The 24,860-nt window shown below is 49.2% G+C and overlaps 1 protein-coding gene across 1 annotated transcript; it reads right to left on the reverse strand.

Moving 5' to 3' along the window:
* Window positions 1-23,481: 23,481 nt before the first annotated feature.
* LOC138265110 (putative nuclease HARBI1) lies at window positions 23,482-24,494 on the reverse strand. The gene is made up of 2 exons (XM_069212652.1): window positions 23,999-24,494; window positions 23,482-23,885 (listed from the first exon to the last, which is right to left on the reverse strand). Exons 1-2 carry the CDS (start codon window positions 24,492-24,494, stop codon window positions 23,482-23,484), a joined length of 900 nt encoding a protein of 299 aa, XP_069068753.1.
* Window positions 24,495-24,860: the final 366 nt, after the last annotated feature.

The following is a 24,860-nucleotide window of genomic DNA, read 5'->3' on the forward strand; positions in this document are numbered from 1 at the left end:
AGACTGCATTGTGTGAGGACAGGCACAACCCTTTCACGTGTGAGTGACCACCCCTCCCCTCCCTCCTAGCACAGATGGCTCATCAGGATATGCAGGCTACACCCCAGCTCCATTTTGTCACTGATTAGAGGGAGGTACAAACAGCCCAACTGTCAAACTGACCCAGACAGGGAATCCACAAACAGATGGAGTCACAGAATGGTTTAAGCAAGAAAATGCTCACTTTCTAAAAGTGGCCTTTTCAAACACACAATCTCAAAACTACCTTTAGTAAAAGATGTATTTTTAAATTGTGAGCTCAGATACCCCAAAGTCCACATGTATATCTGCTCCCAAAGGGAATCTACGCTTTAATCACATTTAAAGGTAGCCCCCATGTTAACCTATGAGAGAGACAGACCTTGCAACAGTGAAAAACGAATTCAGCAATATTTCACTGTCAGGACCTATAAAACACATTACTATGGGGGTCATTCCAACCCTGGCGGTCGGTGTTAAAGCGGCGGCTAACCCGCCAACAGGCTGGCGTTGTAAAAAATGGAATTCTGACCCTGGCGGAAACCGCCAACAGAGACCGCCACTTTAACACTCCGACTGCCACGGCAGGACAAACAAACAGCGTGGCGGTCACCGCCAACAGACAGGCAGGAGACAATGTACCGCCCACCCTATCACAATCCACCAATCCGCCACCTTTTACGGGGCAGTAGCCCCGCCGATAAAAACACGGCGGAAGCAGACATTTCAAACGGAAAACGCTCACCTCCATACACCTCACGAGGAATCTAGACAGCATGGAACCCGAACTACACATCCTACCAGCCATTGTCTTCCTGCTCCTCTACCAGGAGCACGAATGCCGGCGCAGAAGACTACGGTGAGTACTGCACCTACGACACAGGGGAGGGGGGAGGAGAAAATATTACGGGCACACATACGCTACACACCCACCACCACCCTCACCCACTACAACACACACATCAATGCATAGCAATGCATCACTGTTACAACCCCCAAACCCCCCGGAAGAATGCAAAGACAAAATGAAATGATCATAAACAGTCGAATATATTGTATTATCGGCATATAAAAATATCACACATTTAAAACTAATATATACATAAATATTAAAAGTCCGAAAATTTTTGCTGTCATTGTCCGTGGACCACTGGGCCCAAATCACATGGGCAAGGCCCACACAGGATACCTGACACCAACGGAGAGAACACTGCAGGGGCATCAGATAGAAAAACTACAGGCACCTCAGGGGGAAGGGAAGGGGGGCACCTCAGCCACATGAGGACACGACGCCAGATCCACGAGAGGCCTCCATGGCCACTGTCCCATCCTGGGGAGAGCAAAGCCACAGTCTCTCAAGTCCATACAGTGGGTGGCTTGCCCACTGTACCATCCTGGGGAGTGCAAAGCCACAGTCTCTCAAGTCTCTACAGTGGGTGGTTTGCCCACTGTACCATCCTGGTGAGTGCAAAGCCACAGTCTCTCAAGTCCATACACTGGGTGGCTTGCCCACTGTACCATCCTGGGGAGTGCAAAGCCACAGTCTCTCAAGTCTCTACAGTGGGTGGTTTGCCCACTGTACCATCCTGGGGAGTGCAAGGCCACAGTCTCTCAAGTCCATACAGTGGGTGGCTTGCCCACTGTACCATCCTGGGGAGTGCAAAGCCACAGTCTCTCAAGTGGATGACAGTGTCCACTGGTTCTGGAGGGGGACTGGTGCCCAGAGTGCTTCGTGCAGCCCTGCCCGACACAGATGCGGCACTGCCCCTTCCGCCAATGGGCCAGCGGTGCTTGAGATGAAGGGCCCAGCGCAGCGGTGCTTGAGAGGAAGGGCCCAGTGCAGCGGTGCTTGAGATGAAGGGTCCAGTGCAGCGGTGCTTGAGACGGCAGTGCCCAGCAGAGCGGTGCTTGAGATGAAGGGCCCAGCGGAGCGGTGCTTGAGATGAAGGGCCCAGTGCAGCGGTGCTTGAGATGAAGGGCCCAGTTCAGCGGTAATTGAGATGAAGGGCCCAGCGGAGCGGTGCTTGAGACGGCGGTGCCCAGCGGAGCGGTGCTTGAGATGAAGGGCCCAGCGGAGCGGAGCTTGAGATGAAGGGCCCAGCGGAGCGGTGCTAGAGATGAAGGGCCCAGTTCAGCGGTGCTTGAGACGGCGGTGCCCAGCGGAGCGGTGCTTGAGATGAAGGGCCCAGCGGAGCGGTGCTTGAGATGAAGGGCCCAGCGGAGCGGTGCTTGAGACGGCGGTGCCCAGCGGAGCGGTGCTTGAGATGAAGGGCCCAGCGGAGCGGTGCTTGAGATGACGGGCCCAGCGGAGCGGTGCTTGAGATGAAGGGCCCAGTTCAGCGGTGCTTGAGATGAAGGGCCCAGCGGAGCGGTGCTTGAGATGAAGGGCCCAGTGCAGCGGTGCTTGAGACGGCGGTGCCCAGCGGAGCGGTGCTTGAGATGAAGGGCCCAGCGGAGCGGTGCTTGAGATGAAGGGCCCAGTGCAGCGGTGCTTGAGATGAAGGGCCCAGTGCAGCGGTGCTTAAGATGAAGGGCCCAGCGGAGCGGTGCTTGAGACGGCGGTGCCCAGCAGAGCGGTGCTTGAGATGAAGGGCCCAGCGGAGCGGTGCTTCAGATGAAGGGCCCAGCGGAGCGGTGCTTCAGATGAAGGGCCCAGTGCAGCGGTGCTTGAGATGAAGGGCCCAGTTCAGCGGTGCTTGAGATGAAGGGCCCAGCGGAGTGGTGCTTGAGACGGCGGTGCCCAGCGGAGCGGTGCTTTAGATGAAGGGCCCAGTTCAGCGGTGCTTGAGTTGGCGGTCCTTGCCCTGTTCAGCGGTGCTTGCCTTGGCGGTGCTTGCCCAGTTCAGCGGTGCTTGAGTTGGCGGTCCTTGCCCTGTTCAGCGGTGCTTGCCCTGTTCAGCGGTGCTTGCCTTGGCGGTCCTTGCCCTGTTCAGCGGTCCTTGCCCTGTTCAGCGGTCCTTGCCCTGTTCAGCGGTGCTTGCCTTGGCGGTGGGCTGTGGCTGGTGCTCCTTCATTGCCCAGCTGGGCTGTGGCTGGCAGGGCCCTCCTGGGCAGCTGGGATGGGGCTGGTGGGGCCCTCCTGGGCAGCTGGCCTGCTGCCGGACTTGTCGGGCGTGCTGCACTTCCCTGGTCGTCTGTGGCCCTTTCCCACCTTTGGCGATGTGCAGGTGGCACCCCACTTCCAGGCGGAGCCAGGGTAGGGATTTTGGTCCCTGGTGTCCTTGGCCTCTCGCGCCGGGCACTGGTGATCTTTGGGTATTTTTCCGGGGGTGGGCTGGCCGTGCCTTGGCTCCTACCAGAACTAGTTGCCCTTGAGGGTGGGGGACTCCACAGTCCTTGGACAACAGTCCTGATAGGTCCTGGTTTAGTGGTGGCTGAGGTGCTGATTGCCGTCTTATTCTATGGACGGGGTGGGGGAGTTGTTGGAAAGAGGTCAAGTTTGGAAAGGAAAATCAATTTGGAAAGAGAGAGACGGCTAGGTGTAGTGGGTATGGGAGTGGAGGAAGAGGATGTGGTTGTAGGAGTGTGAAGTCTGGTGTCTTTGGGTGCAGGTGCTTGGGCTGGAGGCTGTCGTGAGGTGGATGGCTGTTGGGTGGGTGGCTGCCTGCGTTTGTGTGGTTTGGAAGATGGGGTGACAGACACACTGGGAGAGGACACAGGGGACGTGTAAATGGTAGTGGGGGTGGTGACTGCACGTGTGCGGAGTGTCTGGTGGGTGTGCTGGTGATGGACGTAGTGGCTGAAGATGTTGTGCATGCAAGTGTGAGTGGAGACGTCACAGGGAGGGAGGAGTGAGACGAGGAGGAGGGGGACACAGTGGAGGCAGTGGGTGTTGGTGTGTCTGCATGTGGATGTTGCTTGTGTGAATGCTTGTGTGAAGTGTGGTGCTTATGTCTGGATGAGCTTCCCTTGGGTGTTGAGGTGTGTGCAGGCTGGTCTGTAGGTGTGTCTGGGATAGGCAGAGGTACAGGGGATTGGGTCTGGGTGGAGGAAGTTGGAGGGTGGAGGCTAGAGACAGGGACAATTGCTGCCGTCAGTGCTGAGGCCAGAGCGTTGAACGATCGCTGATGGGCAGCCTGACCCGAATGAATGCCCTCCAGGTAGGCATTACTCCGGTGCACCTCCCTTTCTACACCCTGGATGGCATTCAAAAGGGTAGACTGCCCAACAATGATGGTCCTCAGGAGGTCAATGACCTCCTCACTGAGGGCAGCAGGGGTGACAGGGGCAGGGCCTGAGGTGCCTGGGGCGAAGGAGATGCCCACCTTCCTGGGTGAGCGGGCACAGGGCAAACGCTGAGGGGCTGCTGGGAGGGCGGTGCTGGTGCGCTGGGTAGCGGCTGTACCTGTTGTTGCGGGGGGCACGGATGTTGCCGCCAGCACAAGGGAGCTCCCTTCAGAGGACGAGTCGCTGCCACTGACATCAGCACGAGTCCCCGCTGTGGAGATCCCCTCGCCCTCCGTCCCACTGGTGTACTCAGAGTCCGTTGCATGGCCCTCCAGGGCCATGTGGGATGCAGCTCCCTCGTGCTCCGATGCCACTTCTCCTCCGCCTGATGATGCTAATGCACACATGAACAGGAAGACCACAAAAAAGGGGAGGGGGAGAAAGAAAGACATGTTGAGTGCATGGATTACCGCTACCGTTGGCGGAGAGGACAGACACAGAAGCCCCCTGCACTACGCTGCGCACTTGGGGTCCACTACGCAATCCGTGGGACATGGCCTACAAGCCCATGGACGACGACTGCACACATAGATGACACAGGGCCATGAATAGCTGTACTTGGCACCCTACAGAGGTGGGGGCGGGGGCACAGGGCCATGCCTTACGGAGGGGCCTAGCCTACAGAAATCGCCCTGGCCTAGAGATACCCACAGCCCACCTCCCCCACCCAGACACCTCCACTGCGCACAAAGTCACCAGAATGAGAGTGTACTCACCCCCTTGTGTCTGCTGTGATGTCCTCACGCGCCCATCCAAAATCGGGGTAGGCCACCGCCAGGATCCGGGACATCAGGGGGGTCAATTGACGACTGGCACCCCGCCTACGTTGGGAGGCCATCCCCAGCAGAGCCTCCGCCGTCTTCCTGCTCCCGCGTCGAATGTCCTCCCACCTCTTCCGGCAGTGGGTGCCCCGTCTTTTGTGGACCCCCAGGGTCCGGACGTCCTTGGCGATGGCACGCCAAATAGCGATTTTCTGGTGGGCGCTGACCTATGTGACATGTACAGGGGGAGAAAAAAAATCATCACCTTCTGCATGCTTGATGTGAGTGGCCCCCCATCCCCACCCTTGCCATGTGGCACATGCTCTCATCTGTCGTCTGATGCATGCCTCAATCGCTCCCCTCCCCACCATCTTTCATCCACCCGACTCAACCCAGGCATTGCCCACAAAGCATGCTCCCAGTGTACTTACCTGTTGGTCTGGAGGACCGTAGAGTAGCGCATACTGGGGGAGGATCTCATCCACGAGTTTCTCCAATTCTTCAGAAGTGAAGGCAGGGGCCCTTTCCCCAGTCGCAGCAGCCATTGTCTCTTCCAGACCGAGGTCACAGCAGCACTTGCAGTGTAGGTCCTCTCCTGTGGAAGATTAGGTATCGAGTGATTAAGTAGATAGCAAATGGCGGTCACGGCCACGGCGGTGCGTACCGCAGCGGTGCGTACCGCGACCGCTGGCGCACATCGTCATTGGCTCGTGTACCCCATAGGATTCTATGTTAACCAATGCGGCTTTGCGCCGCGGTCTTCGACCGCCTACCGCCACGGTGTGCCACGCCAGCGCATTGACCTCACATCCCATTGTCACACTTCACAGGTCAGGCAGCTGCCATTTCAAGGGCCCACATGGCTTAATTTCTACTGCGTCACACATACCTAGGCCTTTCCTCAACACTCATACAAACCATTCAATGCATAGTGAATCGTGTTGTGTGCAGGCTGTGGGAACGTACCTGTGGGTTGATTGACTCTGTGCTCGCTGTTGTCCTTCCTAGGCACCGTCCGCTGGGCAATGCGAGGAGATGGAGGAATCTTCCCGTGTACAGACCGCTGGTGGACCTGTCGACAATGGAGGAAAGACATGTCATACTGACATACAGGCTTGACCGAGCCACAATACAGGAACTGTGTGCCCAGCTGGAGGCAGACCTGATGTCACCCATCCGCCAACCCACAGGGATCCCCCCTCTAGTGCAGGTGCTGTCAGTACTCCATTTCTTAGCAAGTGGGTAATTTCAAACAACAGTGGCCATATCATCAGGGATGTCTCAACCTATGTTTTCCAAGGTGTTGTCCAGAGTGTTGTCTGCCCTGCTGAAACACATGAGGAGCTACATCATTTTCCCTGAGGTGGGGGATTTTCCTACAGTGAAGGGTGATTTCTATGCCCTTGGACATATCCCCAACATCATAGGTGCCATTGATGGGACACATGTGGCTTTGGTACCCCCCAGCAGGAGTGAACAGGTGTACAGGAACAGGAAAAGTTATCATTCGATGAATGTACAGATGGTGTGTTTGGCTGACCAGTACATCTCCCATGTTAATGCCAAGTTCCCTGGGTCAGTGCATGACGCCTACATCCTGTGGAATAGCAGCATCCCGTTTGTGATGGGTCAACTCCAGAGGCACCGGGTGTGGCTATTAGGGGACTCTGGTTAACCCAACCTGTCATGGCTACTGACCCCAGTGAGGAATCACAGGACCAGTGCAGAGGAACGCTACAATGAGGCCCATGGGCGGACTAGGAGGGTGATCGAGCGAACCTTTGGCCTCCTGAAGGCCAGGTTCAGGTGCCTCCATATGACAGGTGGATCCCTAATGTACTCACCAAAGAAGGTGTGCCAGATCATTGTGGCCTGCTGTATGCTTCACAACCTGGCTTTGCTCCGCCAGGTGCCTTTTCTGCAGGAGGATGGTCCAGATGGTTGTGTTGTAGCAGCTGTGGAGCCTGTGGAGAGTGAAGAAGAGGAAGCCGGAGAGGACGACATAGACAACAGGAACACAGTAATAGAGCAATATTTTCAGTGACACACAGGTAAGAGTACACACCAGCATATTACATTTACTTTAAAACTCCTACCTCTCTACTGTCTGACTTTTTCCCCCAGTGTATGGTAACTGTGTTGTGACTTTCCCTACCGTTCTCAGAGCTGTGGGCCCCACTGCGTGACATCTGCTTTGTTACCCCATGGAATACAGCTGTGTGACAGCGGTTTGTTGGCATCACAATGTAAATAACAATTTTGGCACTGTCATGTCTAATACATTTGTTAAAATCACAGACAGACTCCAGATTGTTTATGTGCAATAAGTGTGTTTATTCAAGTGCTCTAATTTGGATGGGTGGTTGCAAATCAGTGAGGGTGATGGTGGAGGATTGTCCATGGCAGAGTCCAGACTATCAGGTTCACAGGTGCATTGTCCAAATGCCTGTGGGAAGTGGAGCAGGGGCAGTTTAAGGTTGGACAGGGTGACAATGTGGGACAGTGGGATGACAATCAGAGCGGTATCCTTTGCTGGCGGGGGTCTCGACATGTTACTCTGTCTTCTTCCTGGATCTCAGGGCCCGCTTGCGGGGTGGTTCTCCTTCTGCAGGGGGTGGGGTTCTGGTGGCCTGTTGGTCTTGTGTCGGGGCCTCCTGTCCACTAGCGCCGGCCGAGGTGGTAGCCTGTTCTTGGTCCATGCTAGTGTCAGGGGCCCTTTGAGGTGCCACAGTGGTCCGCAATGTGGAGATTAACTCATTCAGGGCCACTACGATGGTACCCATGGCGGTACTGGTGTTTCTCAGTTCCTCCCTGAACCCCATATACTGTTGTTCCTGCAGAAGCTGGATTTCCTGAAACCCGGCCAGTACCGTCGCCATCGTCTCCTTGGAGCGGTGGTATGCTCCCATGATGGAGGAGAGGGCCTCGTGGAGAGTGGGTTCCCTTGGCCTGTCCCCCCCCTGTCGCACAGCTGCCCTCCCAGTTCCCCTGTTTCCTTGGGCCTCCGTCCCCTGTTTCCTTGGGCCTCCGTCCCCTCCGTCCCCTCCGTCCCCTCCGTCCGCCAAAATTCCGACATCCACAAAAGTCCGCCACACCAAAGGTCAGCGATAAACTGGCGATGACCAAACCCCCACCGTCACGCCAACAGAAATACGCCCATGCCATTACGACCCACGAATCCACGCGGCGGTCTTTCAACTGCGGTATTCTATTGGCGGTATTCACCGCTGCGGTCGAAATACACATACTCGTACAAAACACTACCACATTGGACTATTCGAAATACACACACCTGATACACATGCACACACCACTCCCACACACCCAATACAATATAAAACACACACCCACATCACCCACAAACCCCTACGACCAGAAATTCAGAGAGAAGGCGAGAGAGAGACACCACAGTCAACTACCAAGCATCCACAGTCACACAATACCAATACCCACAGAACTTCCACGCACCTCACACAACACACCACTAAATAGCACCCCACCTATACCCACACCGGGAAAACTGTTTATTTGCTGTCATTAATAAAATGCAGTTTAAATTAATTTAAGCCATATTATGAGAAGGTCAATATCGTAGAAAGAAGTAAAATGAACGTAGGCCCAGATTTAAAAATAAATAATGCAACACAGAGTTGCAAGTTAATTTGGGCCCAGATTTAAGAGGGTCTAGTGCCTCCTTGTGCCACATTAGCGTAATTTCTTGTACACCAATGTGGCTCAACGAGGCCCAACTCACCGCGCCATACTTTATAACCCCTTGCGCCACATTATGCCTGTGCCAGGCATGATGAATGCAAGAGGGGTGTTCCCTCGTTAGGGGGCCAAAAAAATGGCACAAATAATTCTAAAAGATTTGTTTGCACCATTTTATGCAGCATTTTTAACACCTGCACAGAGCAGGTGTTAAAAGGAGGCAAGCCATTATTTATAATGGGCCTCAATGTGCTTTGCAGGATTAGTGTCAACATTTTTTATGCTAATCCTGCAAAGCGCCAAGCTAGCGTCCAAACGATTGATGCTAGTTCCCTAACTACCGTCAATGTGCGCCACATCTTTAATACTGCGGACACATGTTGGTGTTGGGGGGGGCTCCAAGGGGCACAAGAAAAATGGTGCTGCGTAAATGCAGCGCCACTTTTCTCAAATCTGCCCCTTGGTGCCTGCCTTCCGTGAATACGAAGAAACAGACCATCTCCATATATTGAAATATAGGACACTGTTCAGCTCTCTCCCCAGCCCTAGTGTGCTTTATGCAGCACAAGGTGATGAGCCTACTTTTTGTGGGATGAGGAGTCCATTCCTGCCCACAAAATATGTTGAAAGGCATTTTCTTTGTATCTGGGCTTCCAAAAATTAATTCTCCTCATCATCATCATCATCATCAACACATAGCTTTATTCGGTTACTTTCAACCATAAAAGCAAAACAACCAACAATTGAATAAAAAAGGAAATAGGAATTAAGTTTAAAAAGTGATAAGAATAAAATAAAAACATATGTTTCAGCCTTAAAACACATAACATTACTTTCCTTAAAAATGCACCTAACCCCCTAATACCTATCATTTAAATTAAACATGGGGTTTTATTTCAGTCTAGGTCTATGATTAAAATTTAGCAACTAAAACACTTTTTTTTTTTTTTTTAGTTCCACATCATCATTTTTCCCCAGAAAATTAATTCGTATATGCCAAGGCGCTACAATGTACTTGCTAACCGCACAGGATAGAGGGAGAGAAGTTTCCCTCATCATGATCCTTAAGGCAACAATACAGTGTCTTACCCCCATATTCCTGCACACAGGTCGTAACCACTTCCGTCGCGCAGTCAAATAAGCAGGGCATATAAACATAAAATGTACAATAGATTCTGAAATGTGATTACAACACGGACAAAGATCGGGACTTGGAGTCACACTCCGCGTACTGCCATAGGATTTAAGAGGCAGACAACCATATCTGAACTGAATATATAGGCGGTCATTCTGACCCTGGCGGTCAAAGACCGCCAGGGCGGAGGACCGCGGGAGCACCGCCGACAGGCCGGCGGTGCTCCAATGGGGATTCCGACCGCGGCGGTAAAGCCGCGGTCGGACCGGCAACACTGGCGGTCTCCCGCCAGTGTACCGCCTCCCCATTGAATCCTCCAAGGCGGCGCAGCTTGCTGCGCCGCCGAGGGGATTCCGACCCCCCCTACCGCCATCCAGATCCCGGCGGTCGGACCGCCGGGAACCGGATGGCGGTAGGGGGGGTCGCGGGGCCCCTGGGGGCCCCTGCAGTGCCCATGCCACTGGCATGGGCATTGCAGGGGCCCCCGTAAGAGGGCCCCTACAAGTATTTCACTGTCTGCTTGGCAGACAGTGAAATACGCGACGGGTGCAACTGCACCCGTCACACAGCTTCCACTCCGCCGGCTCGATTCCGAGCCGGCTTCATCGTGGAAGCCTCTTTCCCGCTGGGCTGGCGGGCGGCCTGAAGGCGGCCGCCCGCCAGCCCAGCGGGAATGTCAGAATTACCGCTGCGGTCTTTCGACCGCGGAACGGTAACCTGACGGCGGGACTTTGGCGGGCGGCCTCCGCCGCCCGCCAAGGTCAGAATGAGGGCCATAGACTCTTACTTAATGGGTCAAGAATTGTATCCATATATGGTTCCAGATACGGGTACCATTTAAAATCAAAGAATTGTGAAGTCAGTCTGCCGTGTGTTGAGCACAGCAGGTAGTTTTCCCTGACATATATCCAGTAAACAGTTTTCAAATGATTCTTCTGATCCTTCCTTATACTTACTGGATGACTCCAAAACTCACTAAGACCCAATCTATGAAACCATTTTGAGATGTGGTTAAACCAGGGAATGCTAAGTACATTTGGTCTATCTAGAATGTCTTGAATAGACTCCTTGTATGTGGATAGCTGAGGGGTGGTCCATACACGGACCCAGAAAAGCAATGGTCGTAGGGCAATTACATCTGAGATGCGTGAAAGGCCAAGGTCCCAGAACATTGGCAGCAGTGGGGTACTGCGAGGACAGGCCAAAGTTGACGGTACAAAGTTGTTTTCCCCCACTGCAAGCTTGCCAGTGTTCGAGGACCCACAAATTTCTGCCCCATAGACCGCAGCGCTCTGTGCCTTTGCTCTGTAAATTTTAATAGTTGGAGTAATCACTCTCTCAGATGTAGACTTGTAAAAGCGTAAAATGGCCCCAGATCTCTGTGCCAGAAGAGCTAAACTTTTATCGATTTGGGCCCCCCCAATGCAGATTGTTGCTAATTCTCACCCCCAAAAAAATCTATGGAGCTTACCATACCTAGGAGGGTTCCATTATAGAAAATTGAGTATCTCTTAGTGGAGCCGCAGCCCAGGGTCATAAGTTTAGTTTTGCTATGGTTGAGTTCAAGTCCATAGTCACCACAAAACGAACTAAACTTATCCACCAGTACCTGGAGACCCATAGGAGTTCTGGAGATCAGGAGGGAATCATCAGCAAATAGCAAAATTGGAATTTTATGGTTGTTCAAGGATGGAGCATCATTTTGGCAGTTGGTAACGACTTGCACCACCTCGTTGATGAACAATGTAAATAGCGTTTGGGCAAGAACACAGCCCTGGCGCACTCCTCTTCTAATATCTATTTTGTCGGTGAGTTCCCCCTGATTACCCCATCTGACTTGTGCAAATGTTTTTTCATGTAATCTTTGAATTAAATGCACTAAGTTTCCTGGGATACCGATTTTGTTTAATACTCCCCATAGATTCTCTCTTGGGACAAAATCAAATGCAGATCTTAGATCTACAAAAGCAACATAACGTTTTTGCTTAGATAGGGTGACATACTTCCAAAATAGTAATGACAGCCTGAAGACTTGGTCCATGGTGTTAGTTTTAGGCCGAAAACCGACCTGTAAGGGGGATAAAATTTGGTTGTCTTGGATCCAATCGGTAAGCCTTTCTAAGACTTGCTTAGCAAACGTCTTCTGAAGGATATCGATAAGGCTGATTGGTCGATAATTTACAGGTGAACCGACATCACCCTTTTTGTGAATAGGTATTATTTCTGCACCACGCCAAGAATCTGGAATAGGGCTACCAGCTGCTATGGCATTCGACAATAAATTGATGTACCATGCCCATATCTTAGGTTCTGATTTAAACAGGTCCCCTGGGATCTTATCTGGGCCAGGGGCTTTGGCTGGCCTCAGAGAATTAATTGCGGCTGTTGTTTCGGCTAAGGTAAAAACAATGCTCCAATTTGAAGTCTTGTTAACAGCCCAACACTCATCATATCCAGGGTCCTCCAGAGCTTGCGGGGCAGGCAGAGCATAAATTCCAGAAAAATAGGACACCCATCTTTCGGGCTGTATGTACATACCAATGTCATCATTGCCCCTTTTTGAACTAGAGGTCAACAGCCGCCAAAAGGAACTATCATCTTTGTATTTGACTGCGGCAAGCAGCTTCTGCCATATCTCATTATCCCAGTCTTTTTTTGCTTGCTTCAGGGCATTAACATACCTACGTCGGGCCTCTTTAATAGCCACTTGGGTAGAGTTTTTTACAGCCTCATTTAAATTAGATTTTGCTCGCACACAATCCTGATTATACCAATCCCTACGAGGGGTGTCAGCAGGTCTCGGTTTGGAAGGGATTTCCCTATAGAAGATACCCTGTAGGGAATCCACCAATTTATTGTGGATAGCCATAATGGGAATATCAGAGGCTTCTTGTTCCTCATGATCTGCAAAGAGTTTTAAAAATGATGAATATATTTCCCCAATCAAATACGGGTTGGATTCAACCTTTGGCCAGCAGACCCAAGAACGTCTATGATTCATGTAAGGGAGTGGAACGTTAGTGATCGTTATGTGCTGGACTCTTAAAAATGCATGGTTGGTCAGTACAAGGCACAGAGGATTATGATCTCTATCCAAGCGAGGTAAAATTTCCATGTCCAGTGAACTTGACCATAGCCTAATGTCCACCAGAATATAATCGATAGTACTAAAGGAAAGCCCTCGCTTGAAAGTGATGGATCGCTCTGAATCATATTTAGTGCAGCCGTTACATTCTCTCAGGCTGTATTTCAGACAAAGGGAAGACAACTGAGATGCAACACGGGAAACGGGCAAAAACGCTGTTTCCTTAGATTGGGGAATACCCCAATATTCGTCCTCCTCAGTAGTCAGATTGCTGGTGCTGTTGTCCAACACATAATTCTCCTCATCATGTCAGCCTCAGGAACACACAAGATTTTGGCATAAACCCATGTCTACAAGTCTGAGTAGATATGTATTAGCGTAAAAATTCATGGGTGGTTGCACGGGAACGCTCATGTGACACCCATGAAATGTTTCCTTAATGCAAAATAACACAAGGCTGAGCATTGTGCTGCATAACATTACTGTTCATTACAAACCAATGCAAATCATGATTTGTATTGGTTTGTACATCCCTGCAGAAAACTTTGGGACTCATTACAAGTGTGGAAGTTTGAGGGTCGCCACACTCACATAGACGGTCGGACCGTCGCACTCCTGGCGGTCTGACCACCCACTTACAACCCTGGTGGGCCGACTCACCAGGGGACCGCCGTACCTGGCGGAAACATGATTCCTGATGGCATGGCGGCAGTCAGAGTTGTACTCAGCCAGGAAGGCGCTGAACTCAGCGCCGCCTGGCTGATTACAACTCCTCTCACCTCGAGCCTTTCCATGGCGGTTTCACTGCATTGGAAAGGCTTGCGGTGAGGGTGTGCTGAGGGCCACAGGGGGGCCCCTGCACTGCCTATGGTATGGGCAGTGCAGGCCCCACCTTGGCCAGCACCATTGAAGTACGCACTGCCTGCTTTGCAGACAGTGCACATTCCAAGGGTGCTGGTTGGCTCCCTTTGTGCTACAAGATAGCATTCTTCTTCTGTAAGTGAGCCAAGTGCTATCTCGTAGCACTGTTCCTGACAGTCTGATCAGCGGGAACACTCTAAAGCAATGTTCTTGCTGGTCAGACTGCCGGGAACATTGTAATAGTGCCATGTTGGTAGTGTCCTCCCCACGGGTTTGGCGGTCCCATGGTGGGGCTGCCAAAGTCAAAATGAGGCCCTTTGTGTCTGGTCCTCATTAAAAAAGTACACAAATGCAACACAAACTCTGGTCTCCAACCTTTTTTTGTAGTAAAATCTACTTATGTTGGTGAAAATCATCTAGAGCTACGAATATTATTAGAATTTTAATACTGACCATATCAGACAGCTTGTTTGTTTGTTTTAAATATAAACTTTTCAGTATTGTAGGCTGGGCTACACACAGGAGAGCTTCTTATGGGTAGTTCAGGAGCTATTAGTACCTCACAAGCTACTCGTTGGAGACCCAACCATGGCCGTAATATCTACAAAATCAAGATTTGAGGAAAATATCATTCGGAAAAGGTATCTATCTTAGCATAGGGTAGAAAAAAAATCTTAACACATGGAACCCACTGATAGTTCAATAGATGAACTGGGACACAGGAATAGTGATAGGACACCATGGCAGGGGATAAGGAGCGTAGACACTGGGCCACTGACCACTGACTGTAACATGGATGCTTGGTTGCTGACTTTGAGACACAGTCTCTGGGCACAGAAATGAAGAATAGACATTGAGACACTGACACTGGAAAACAGAGTCCAAACCTCAGATACTGGCACACAACCTCTGTGCTACAAACATTTGGGGCCAGATGTATGAACAAACCCCTTTAAGAAAGTGCTATTTCTGAGTCACAATATGCAATGTAACATTTTTGCAATTCGGAATTAGCGATTTCTTAAAAATCGCTATTTGCGATGCCCAAATATTGAATCACAAAAAAATTGCGATTCGGTATTTGAAAATTGCAAATTGCAAGAACGCACACCTGGCAGAGCCTGATGACATCACAAGCAGGAAGTGAGTCATCCCAGGCAGTTTGCAGGTGCCACACCCAAATGAGCAGTGAGAGAGACACAGCCCAGCCACAGGGAGCAAGTATGTGAACATGGCAGGACTGCACATCAGCATGGACAACTCTGCAAATGGAAAGGAGAAGGGAGAGAGGAAAAGAAAACTCAAGTTCAGTGAGCAGGAACTGGAGGTGCTCACTGAGGAGGTGGTAAGGAGCCATGACCGGCTGTTCGGGAAGAGCTCATGCCAGGTCCCTGAGAGTGAGAAGCGCAAACTCTGGGTGGACATACAAACAAAAATCTGCACTGTCTGGGTTGCGCAGCGCTCAGTGGAGGAGATCAAAAAGAGGTGGTACGACCTGCGTTCCTGTACCAACGAGAGGGTGGCCAGAAGACTACAGGAGGCAAGGAGGACAGGAGGCGGACCATTCACTGAGACACCCTCCACCCGCATGGAAGACCTGGTGGAGTCGACACTCCTCCCAGAAGCTGTCAGTGGGGTCACTAATATAGACACATCCGGCACACCAAGCCCAGTAAAGGTAAGTGCAATATTGAAATGTGTATGTACAAATGCCCCTTAGGAATTAGAAATTAGTGCAAAGCATTGTAAGAAGTAGTCCATTCCACATCTTAGAAGTGGCACAACAATGCCTTATGGGAGTGGTACTCCACAACCCAGAGCTGAAAGTAGCACATAGAATGTAATTAAGTAGAGCGACACCCAGAAGAACACAACACCCACTACATAGTGATATGATGTAACTGTACATTTATTACCATTGTGCAACCTTTGGTGATACATACATAAATGACATGCTGCACATTGTCGTTGCAGATGGCCCAGCAGCATCAGCATGTGCCGTTGTGGGGGATGCTGAAACCCACCCTCCATCAGACTCCAACACCAGTGAGTCAGTGAATATTGCGCCTATCAGACGAAGGGCAAGGGCTGTACCGCTCCCCGAATTGAGCCAGGACTCAGATGACATGCGGATGACGGCCACACACAATATCCAGACGGCAGATCCACTGTAATGCAGGAGTCCCAACCCCAGCGTAACTCAGCACCCTGCAGGAGGCCTCAGTATGCAGGCACACAGCACGTGGAAGCAGGAGAGGGCCCATCAATCTTGGTTGGCCTGGAATCCTCTATGCTGAAACTGCAGCACCTGCAAAATAAGAAGATAACGGCAATGCATAGGCAAATGCAGGCGCACAATGCCAACATGGGGGGGCTGCTTCGGCAGTTGGAGTGCCTTAATCCTAACATTTCAAAGCTGCATGAGGGACAGAACACAGCTTCCGAGAACACCAGGGAGCTGACCAATGCAGTGAGGGAACTCTGCACAGAGCTAAGGCATGATAGAGTCAGCCACCGCAGGCATGAGATGCGATTTATGGGCATGTTTGGTGGATTCTGTCGATTGGTCAATCGCCTTGCAACATCAAAGGCCCTCATATCGCGGCGTGCTGTGGCCGCACAGGTGGAGGCAGCGCACAGCAGTAGGGATGTAGCCCAGGGACTGGTCCAGATAACGAATGTGCTGGATACTATGCTGGGTAACCGCTCTGCTACACCCAGTGAACTTGGACTAGGGGAGACTGAGGACTCATCTAGCCTCAGCAACGTAGCAGTGCCCACTACAGATCCTAGGCGTCGCAGTGCCAGGCACAGCACTGCCACTGAGGCAGATACCAGAGGTGCCGGTGAGGCCACTGCGCACTCAAGTGGCTTGCGGGGCCGTAAAAAGTGACTGTAATGGTCAATAGGGACTGTCTGCTTTTTTTGTTTTAAAGTGAACTATGAATAAATAGTGAGACACTGTTAACTGCTTATTTTATGACACATGTTTATTTTTTTTGCTAGTGACACTTATGTTACCTGACATTAAGGTAATAAAGGTTCCAACTTCCAGTAGACATGTGAGTGAAGTTGTGTTGTTATTACCTACATATGAAATGGTTGTGTGTGATTTCTGCACGCCTTTGCCTACCCTCTGCTGCACTGGTCCTGTCTGCTGGCTGTAGGGGGGGTATGGGATCATCATCCTCATCTGAGTCTGAATCAGATATTTCCACAGGTATGCCCCTGGTGGTAGCTATATTGTGCAGGATTGCACATGTAGCCACTATTCTACAGGGCGTTTCCGGGCTGTACTGTAGTACCCCTCCACTTTTGTGGATGCACCGGAAGCGACTCTTCAGCAGGCCAAAGGTGCGCTCCACCACATTGCGGGTTGCCCTGTGTGCTGAGTTGTATCTCCATTCTGCTGGTGTTGTAGGATTTAGGTAGGGTGTCATCATGTAGGTGCACACTGCATAGGCACTGTCTCCTGGAAGGAACAGAGGGCATAATAAGTAAGTGAGCCATCTAATGTCACAACGCCATCAATGCACCAGTGTACAGAGGGACAATACCTAGTAGATATCCTTCTCCAAACTCCCCATCTAGCAGTCTTGTGTGAATCTCGCTGTAACGAAAGATGTATGAATCATGTGTGCTCCCTGGGTACCTGGCCACGAGATCAGTTATGATGTAGGAGGCATTGCATATCACCTGTATATTCATTGAATGTTGATATTTACGGTTGCGGTACACATACTCTGTGGCCGATGGTGGACAGATTGCAACATGTGTCCCATCTATGGCACCTAGGACGTGGGGGAACTGTGCTATCTGGTAGAAATCTATTTTTCTCTGCTGTATTTCCTGTGGGGTGTTGGGGAATCTAATGTACTGGTGTATCCTACTCAGCATGGCGTTGATAAATGCATTGAAAAATCTAGAGAGGGCACTCTGTGATACTCCTCCAGCTGCTGTTATGACCGCTTGATAGCTCCCTGAGGCAAGTAGGTGGAGGGAGCATAATACCTGCATATGGGTGGGTATGCTACTTGTCCTGTGTGTTGTGCGCTGCAGTATGGGTTGTAGCTCAGCTATCAGGTCAAGTATCATGGCTGAGTTCAACCTGTACTTATCATATATCTCCTCCTCAGTCTGGTCAAAAAGGGTAATGTGCACTCTGAAAATGCGCTCCTCTCTCTTCCTCCCTCTCCTCAAATCTGCCAAGATCCTCATTCTCCTCGCCATGACGTAGAGTGCAGCCATTGTGGAAAAGAGTCTTAGGCATTCTGGGCCTCTTCATATAGGTTGCACCTGGTTTCACTCAGTGGTAATTTGCATGTGCAAAAGGCCATTCTGCGAAAATTCGCAATTTGCGAATTTTTGATGCATTGAATTACGACATGGTTTTGCGAGTCGCATTTTGCGTCTCGCAATTTCTGACTTGAAATACCGAATCAGTATTTGCGAGTCGCTATTCCGACTCGCAATTTGCGAAATGCTAATTGCGATTCGGTATCTCATGTCGCAAATTGCGAGATGCAAAATGCGACACGCAAAACCATGTCGCTTCGCAAAAAAATCACAATTTTTGCGATTCCTTATTTTTGGGCTGTGAATGCCTTTCATGCATCGCAGACCACGTTTTTGCATTCGCAAACGGCCAAATTCTGTGATTCGCACCGTTTGGGAATGCAAAATGGTTTGATACATCTGGCCCTTGTTTCTAGACACAGGGCTAGTGACAGATTCTAAGGCCTGAACACTGGTGCGAGGGTGATTGCAGGCATGGACACCAGGGTACATTCAACAAGTAAAAGGCAATCGGACATGAGCAAGGGGGTTGGATATGTGAGAATAAACACCAATGATCAGGCCCATGTCCCAACAAGGCTTGGATATACTCTGACATACCCCAGCCCCATAAACCCAAACAAATGGCAGATATTGCGATTTGCATATACAACCTGACAATACGAACACAAAAATAATGCCTTAGGCCATTATTCCTTATTACATGGGCTTAATGCACACCGTATGTAGATAATGCATGAATTGTGGAATTCTATTTTGTTTTTAACTATATTATAATTGCCTTTAACAAAAGCAGTTTTACATGCATTGAATCACCTTTTGCACACATCCAACAAAGGATCGGATGGTTGATGAAGAGAGTTAAACATTTCTTGAACTTCTTACACCAGATCTATTTATGAGTAAACAGGGTGCTTACATAAGAAAAAGCATCACGTCCTATGGGGTCTGTTTGTCAATATATCGAGGTTGACAATATCAGCCTACAAAATATCTTACCCATTACATCGACCTATCCCTCCCTTGTAAGTTAAGTCTATGTTTACTATTTATAACTCAATTCTTCTCACATTGCATGGATACTACTGAAACATCACACTTTCACACAAATATTACACTTTAGTGACTAATGTGTAATGGATAACCTAGCATATTACAATTTCCAGAAGTGAAGAACACTTTCTTTACAGAGACATTAGTTTGACACACTTTCAGAGGGAAGCTTAAACTAAGCAGGTATGAAATTCGATAATTCAAGAAATGAGTGCACAGCAGGTTAGAGACATGCCTGCTGAGATCCTGGTTGTATGAGAGTACAGTTTCACCAAAGTTTAGTCTCTGAAAGAACAAGGTCAGCAAATGCCCTGTTAACAAATTCATTGGCTCAGCAGGACACCAAATGATACTGACACAATTACATTATGTTATTGTGACTGGTTCCATGTTAAGGTAACAACAGACTACACATCTGAGATGCATGGATGCATTTGACAGCAAAGTGATACTATTAAAAAATATGTTTTATTTTGGAGTGTCAATCGTGATTATTGATTAATTGATTGACTTTAATATTACTGACTAAGCAAGCCTTGTGTATGTAATAATGTTTTTGTTTCAATTTGATTTTGGTAAGGCACAAATTTCAGAACATAAAGCCACAACATGAATATAAAAAAAATGTTTGCTATTAAATATCGCAGTTAAGTAGTGGTATTTCCTAAATTAAGAAGGGGGGAAATGTCATTAAATCAAGGTTGGAATATCAACTGACAAAAATATTGCTTTCCTTTTACCAGTGTATTGTCAACATACATAGACTTGAAGCTAGTACATTTATAGTTCGCTGTAGATACCATAACCTTATAGCCCGCTGTTGAGGGCTATGCAAGCTGTGAAAGGCCCTGAACCCGAATTATAGGCCCGTGCCACAGGCAAGGGGTTATGACAAGGGAGAGGGCCTTCAACAACCTGTATACCCTGAGACAGAAGGGCTAGAAGGCTATTCGAACATTCCACCCACTAAGGGTAGAATGTTCTAAATTAAAGATGAGGAAACATTAAGAAAAACATTGGAATGTTAGTGCTCCAGTCTAATGCCACCCTTTAAAAGCCCAGAGTCACTCCATTGTCTTCAATGGAGTTTTCATCATTCCAATTTTCTAATTACCTTTAACATGTATTTAGTCGATATTGTGGATACAATGTGCTGTAAATTGTTTTTCTCGATCCCTATATGGTGACATAGCACTTTTAACACAAATTAGTGTAACACAAATAATACCTGAACTGCTCCCTGCTATTCCCTTTTGTTGGGTCTTGGTGCTGGATGCAAGGAGATTACAGTCTAGGGTTTGCTTTGTGAGGGTGAACATCTTGAACTGGATAATTTAGATGACCTGCAGCTAAGCCAAGCTTGCCATGATGGGTGGTCTACTGATCCAGTTTATTGTCCACACAATTAGCTTTCCAACAGGATTCCGTGAAGCTTGTGGTTATTGAATACTGGGATAATTTCGGAAAGGTATGTTTGCTATTTTCCAAAATAAATCTCATTGTAAGAGCACTGGCAACAAGCACACAAAAATCCCGCTACTGAACATGTCCAGTTTAGTGGTGAAGTTTCAGCAAAATAGAGAAAAGTAAAATATGTTTGCACGAAATTTCACGCTCAGAACCATTTCACCACATTCTTTTTCACAAATCTTCCTTTTCACCACAATCTGCTGTTTTCAAGGTTTTGACTAGATGGCATTGGGCTCTGCTATCCAAGTTTTGCTAGGAATTTCACCTGGTTTTCAGAGACACAAAAAAGGAGTGAAACAATCATATTAGCACATGGTTCTGCATTTTGTGAAAGTAAAGCTCTCAGACCTACTCCAGTTCGCACCTCTGTGTGATGCTCACAAACCCTTTCACCCTTTAATGTTTGTGGCTCTCATTACGAGTTTGGCGGTCTTTTGGCAAGACCGCCGCGGTTGCAGGCACCTAAAGACCACCAGTCTTGGCGGTATCCTGCCCGCTGTATTAAGAGTCCAGAATGAAGACCGCCAAAATGCAGCCACAAATCAAATACCGCCAGGACAATCGAGGGTGAGGAAGAGGCAGTCCCACAACCAGCACCACCACATCAAACACATGCTGCCCTCTATATTACGACACAGCAGCACAGCACAGCAGTATTTGCACGGCAGTAAACCATTGGCGGTCCGAACTGCTGCCCTCAAAATCTCACCTCAGCCAGAACACAACACCACATTGGACAGTACCAATACCCCACACCTGAGACACATACACACACCACACACACCTGCTCACTGCACCATATAACACACCCACAAATCTTTGCAACCAGAGAAACACACACTGACAGAGAGGAGCGAACACACGAAAGACACAGCACATCAATACTATAGCCACCAACACACTATACACACATCACACACCACACCACTGCACTAGCTACACAGTAGACACATCGCCACTGCACAAAAACACCACATACCAACAACGCACATAACCAAACACCCCTCACCCCACCAACCACCACACATAGCACCCTTGCACACAACACATACCACCACCCACAACACAACCACCATAACATGTCAAAAGCACCCACGCTTCACAGACGATGAGCTGAAGGTCATGGTCGATAAAATCATCAGGGTAGAGCCACAGCTGTTCATAGCACAGGTACAGCAAACCTCCATTGCCAGAAAAATTGAGTTATGGCAGAGAATTGACAACAGGGTCAACTTAGTGGGCAACCATCCATGCACAAGGGAAAACATCAGGAAGAGGTGGATCGACCTACGGGGGAAGGTGCGTTGATGGCATCACAACACCAGATCGCCGTTCACAAACCTGGGGTGGACCCCACCTTCTCCCTCAGGGTTTGCATCATGGGAGGAGAAGGTCTTGGCAATACCGCATCCAGAGGGCCTGACTGGAATACCTGGAGGACTGGAGTTTGATGAGTCACTAACACCCCCTGGCACAAACTACTCCTGCCCAGCATGCTTGCTCACCACCTTATCACTCCCCAAATCACCCTATCAACCACTCCACCTCACAACCAATCACCTAATACCCCTCCCCTGCATGCAACATAACCACTCAGCCACAATGCCGACACAGTCCCTCCACAGGTCACGTATAGCAATGCCAATGACAAACACTACGACTCCCACAATGCACCTGCACATCCACTGCAAAAACCGGTTAACTGGACTGTACAATACAACACCTTCATGTACAACCCTTGTACCCCTCACACGATCTGGATGCATAGAATGAGGAAAACACATGGCATCCATCATGACTCCACTCATCAACTGTTGAACCCGATATGCACAATAAACACTGAAGAGCAAAGAAAATGCATATGTGTCTTCATTGTATGATGTGTAAATGTTAACAAACTTAAATGGTATGTTTTGTCCTACCCATCAGGCCAAATTTAGGGCAAATCACAGTAGAGATATGCATCCTCTGCAGGGAACTTAGAACACCACTAATGGCTTATTAGTGGCATCTAGGAGGAGTCAGTGGCCCAGCCACACACCAGAGTAGACCCAGTAGTCCAATCTGTAAAAACACCAACAAAGAAACACAAATCAGGATGTGAGTCAAGGTGCCACCCTATGTACATATGCAGGAACTTTCTTTGATGGCCATTGTCATATGCCTAGGAAACAGGGTACATCACATTGCACCTCTACATAAAAAATGCAATAAAAAATACAATATTTTCATAACCAAAAACATGTAGCTGACATTTGGAAAGGGCTGTAAACAACTTCTCCAACTGTATGCAGACACAACTTGCTATCATGCCTCAACCAGCCGGTAGGATATACAATCACCCAGTCTATACCCTGCCTCACTTCTGGACAGGAGATGAGATGACACATTGCACATAACAGAATTGTTCAAAGTATATATAAACCTGTCAACCTATGGATCAGTGGTTCCCAACCTGTGGTCCGGGGACCTCTGGAGGTCCACGAAGCCTCCTCAGGGGGTCTGCGACTGCTTAGAAAATTAAACAATATTAACAGATTAGGTCCCCCAGCTTTCAGTAATGACTTAGTTGGGGGGTCCCTGGACTCCAATATTGAGCCAGTGGGGGTCCCCAGGTTCCAGTAATCATAAAGTGGGAGTCCACAGAAGTCAAAGGATTGGGAACCACTGCTATAGATGGTCAAAATGGCAGTGTGTTGACCACTTACACTGCTCAAGACATACAATCAGTCATCCTTCATCAGACACATATGGGAAGGGCAAATGTGGCATCCCCATTGATAAACCTGGCCAGGATGGACATTTCATTGTATCCAAGTGCTAAGATGTCAGTTGTAAAATCACACAGACAACATACCTGTAGGTCATTGGAAGTACTGATTGATCAACTCCGTCCTAGACTCCGCTGCATCATCCTCATCTGCCTCCTCATCACTCTCCATGTGTCCATCACTACCCACAGGTCCAGCAGCCACCTCCCCATCTGCCAGTAATGGGATGCGACGTCTGAGGGCCAGTTTGTTGAGCACGTAGCAGGCAACAATTATCTTACACACCTTTTGGGGACTGTAGAGGAGGCCACCTCCTGAAACGTGGTGACATCTAGATCTTGCCTTGAGTAGGCCAAATGTCCTTTCAATCACACGCCTCGATCTACCATGGGCCTCGTTGTAATGTGTCTCTGCATCGGAGACAGAGTACCTCACTGGTGTCAACAGCCAGGGAAGGTTAGGGTATCCAGAGTCTCCTGTGTGAGTAGAGGCAGGACCTGTTGGAAACCAAATACAGGCACATGGAAGATATTGTTGACAGGTGCAAGAACAGAGAGACACATCCACACAGATACCTACCAATTAGCCAAGCCCTCTCTCGTAGACGTGCCATCATGTTTAGGATAATGCTGTTCCTCATTATGTAGGACATCAAGGACAGATCCCCGAAACTTGGCAGTCACCTTGGAGATATACTGGTCTGGCAAGCACACCATCTGCACGTTTATAGAGTGGAAGCTTTTCAGGTTCTGATAGACCTGTTTGTTAGCACTTGGAAGAACCAAAGCAATATGGGTGCCATCAATAGCCCCTATTACATGACGGATGTGTCCTAGCTCATAGAAGTCAGCTTTCACAGTGGCCAATTCCGCAGGTTGGGGAAACCGGATGTAACTGTCCAGGTGCTTCTGGAAAGCTGACAGTACATCCCACAACACAATGCTGAACATGAGCTGTGACATCCCTGCAGCCAAGCCCACTGTAAACTGGAAGGACCCTGTGGCAAGGAAGTGCAGCACCGACAACACTTGGACCATGGGAACGATGGCATTGGGATTGCGCATGGCAGGCAGTAGATCAGCCTCCAACTGAGTACAGAGTTCCATGATGGTGAACCGATTCAATCTGTAGATATGCACAATGTGTCTTTCCTCCAAGGTGGTGAGGTACTTCTCGTCATTACATGGTATGTAGGATAGAGAGGGAAATATTGTTTCATGTGATGTGCAGGTCAACCATGTTATCAGTCCAATATATTGTGATACATACTAAACAATGCAGACATGACTGAACGGGTGACAGTAACTACATAGGATATGTAGGAGTGTCATTAATGGCATGCATGCTGGCAATAACTGGTCCTGTACATGGTATTTGTCAACCAATACATGTGTGATGGTGCAGGTCATGTGCACATATGTGTCCCACACGGGACATGCATGTACATATGACAGTGATGTAGGAAGCAAAAA

This window comes from Pleurodeles waltl, chromosome 11 (assembly GCF_031143425.1).
Source record: "Pleurodeles waltl isolate 20211129_DDA chromosome 11, aPleWal1.hap1.20221129, whole genome shotgun sequence".
NCBI lineage: Eukaryota > Metazoa > Chordata > Amphibia > Caudata > Salamandridae > Pleurodeles > Pleurodeles waltl.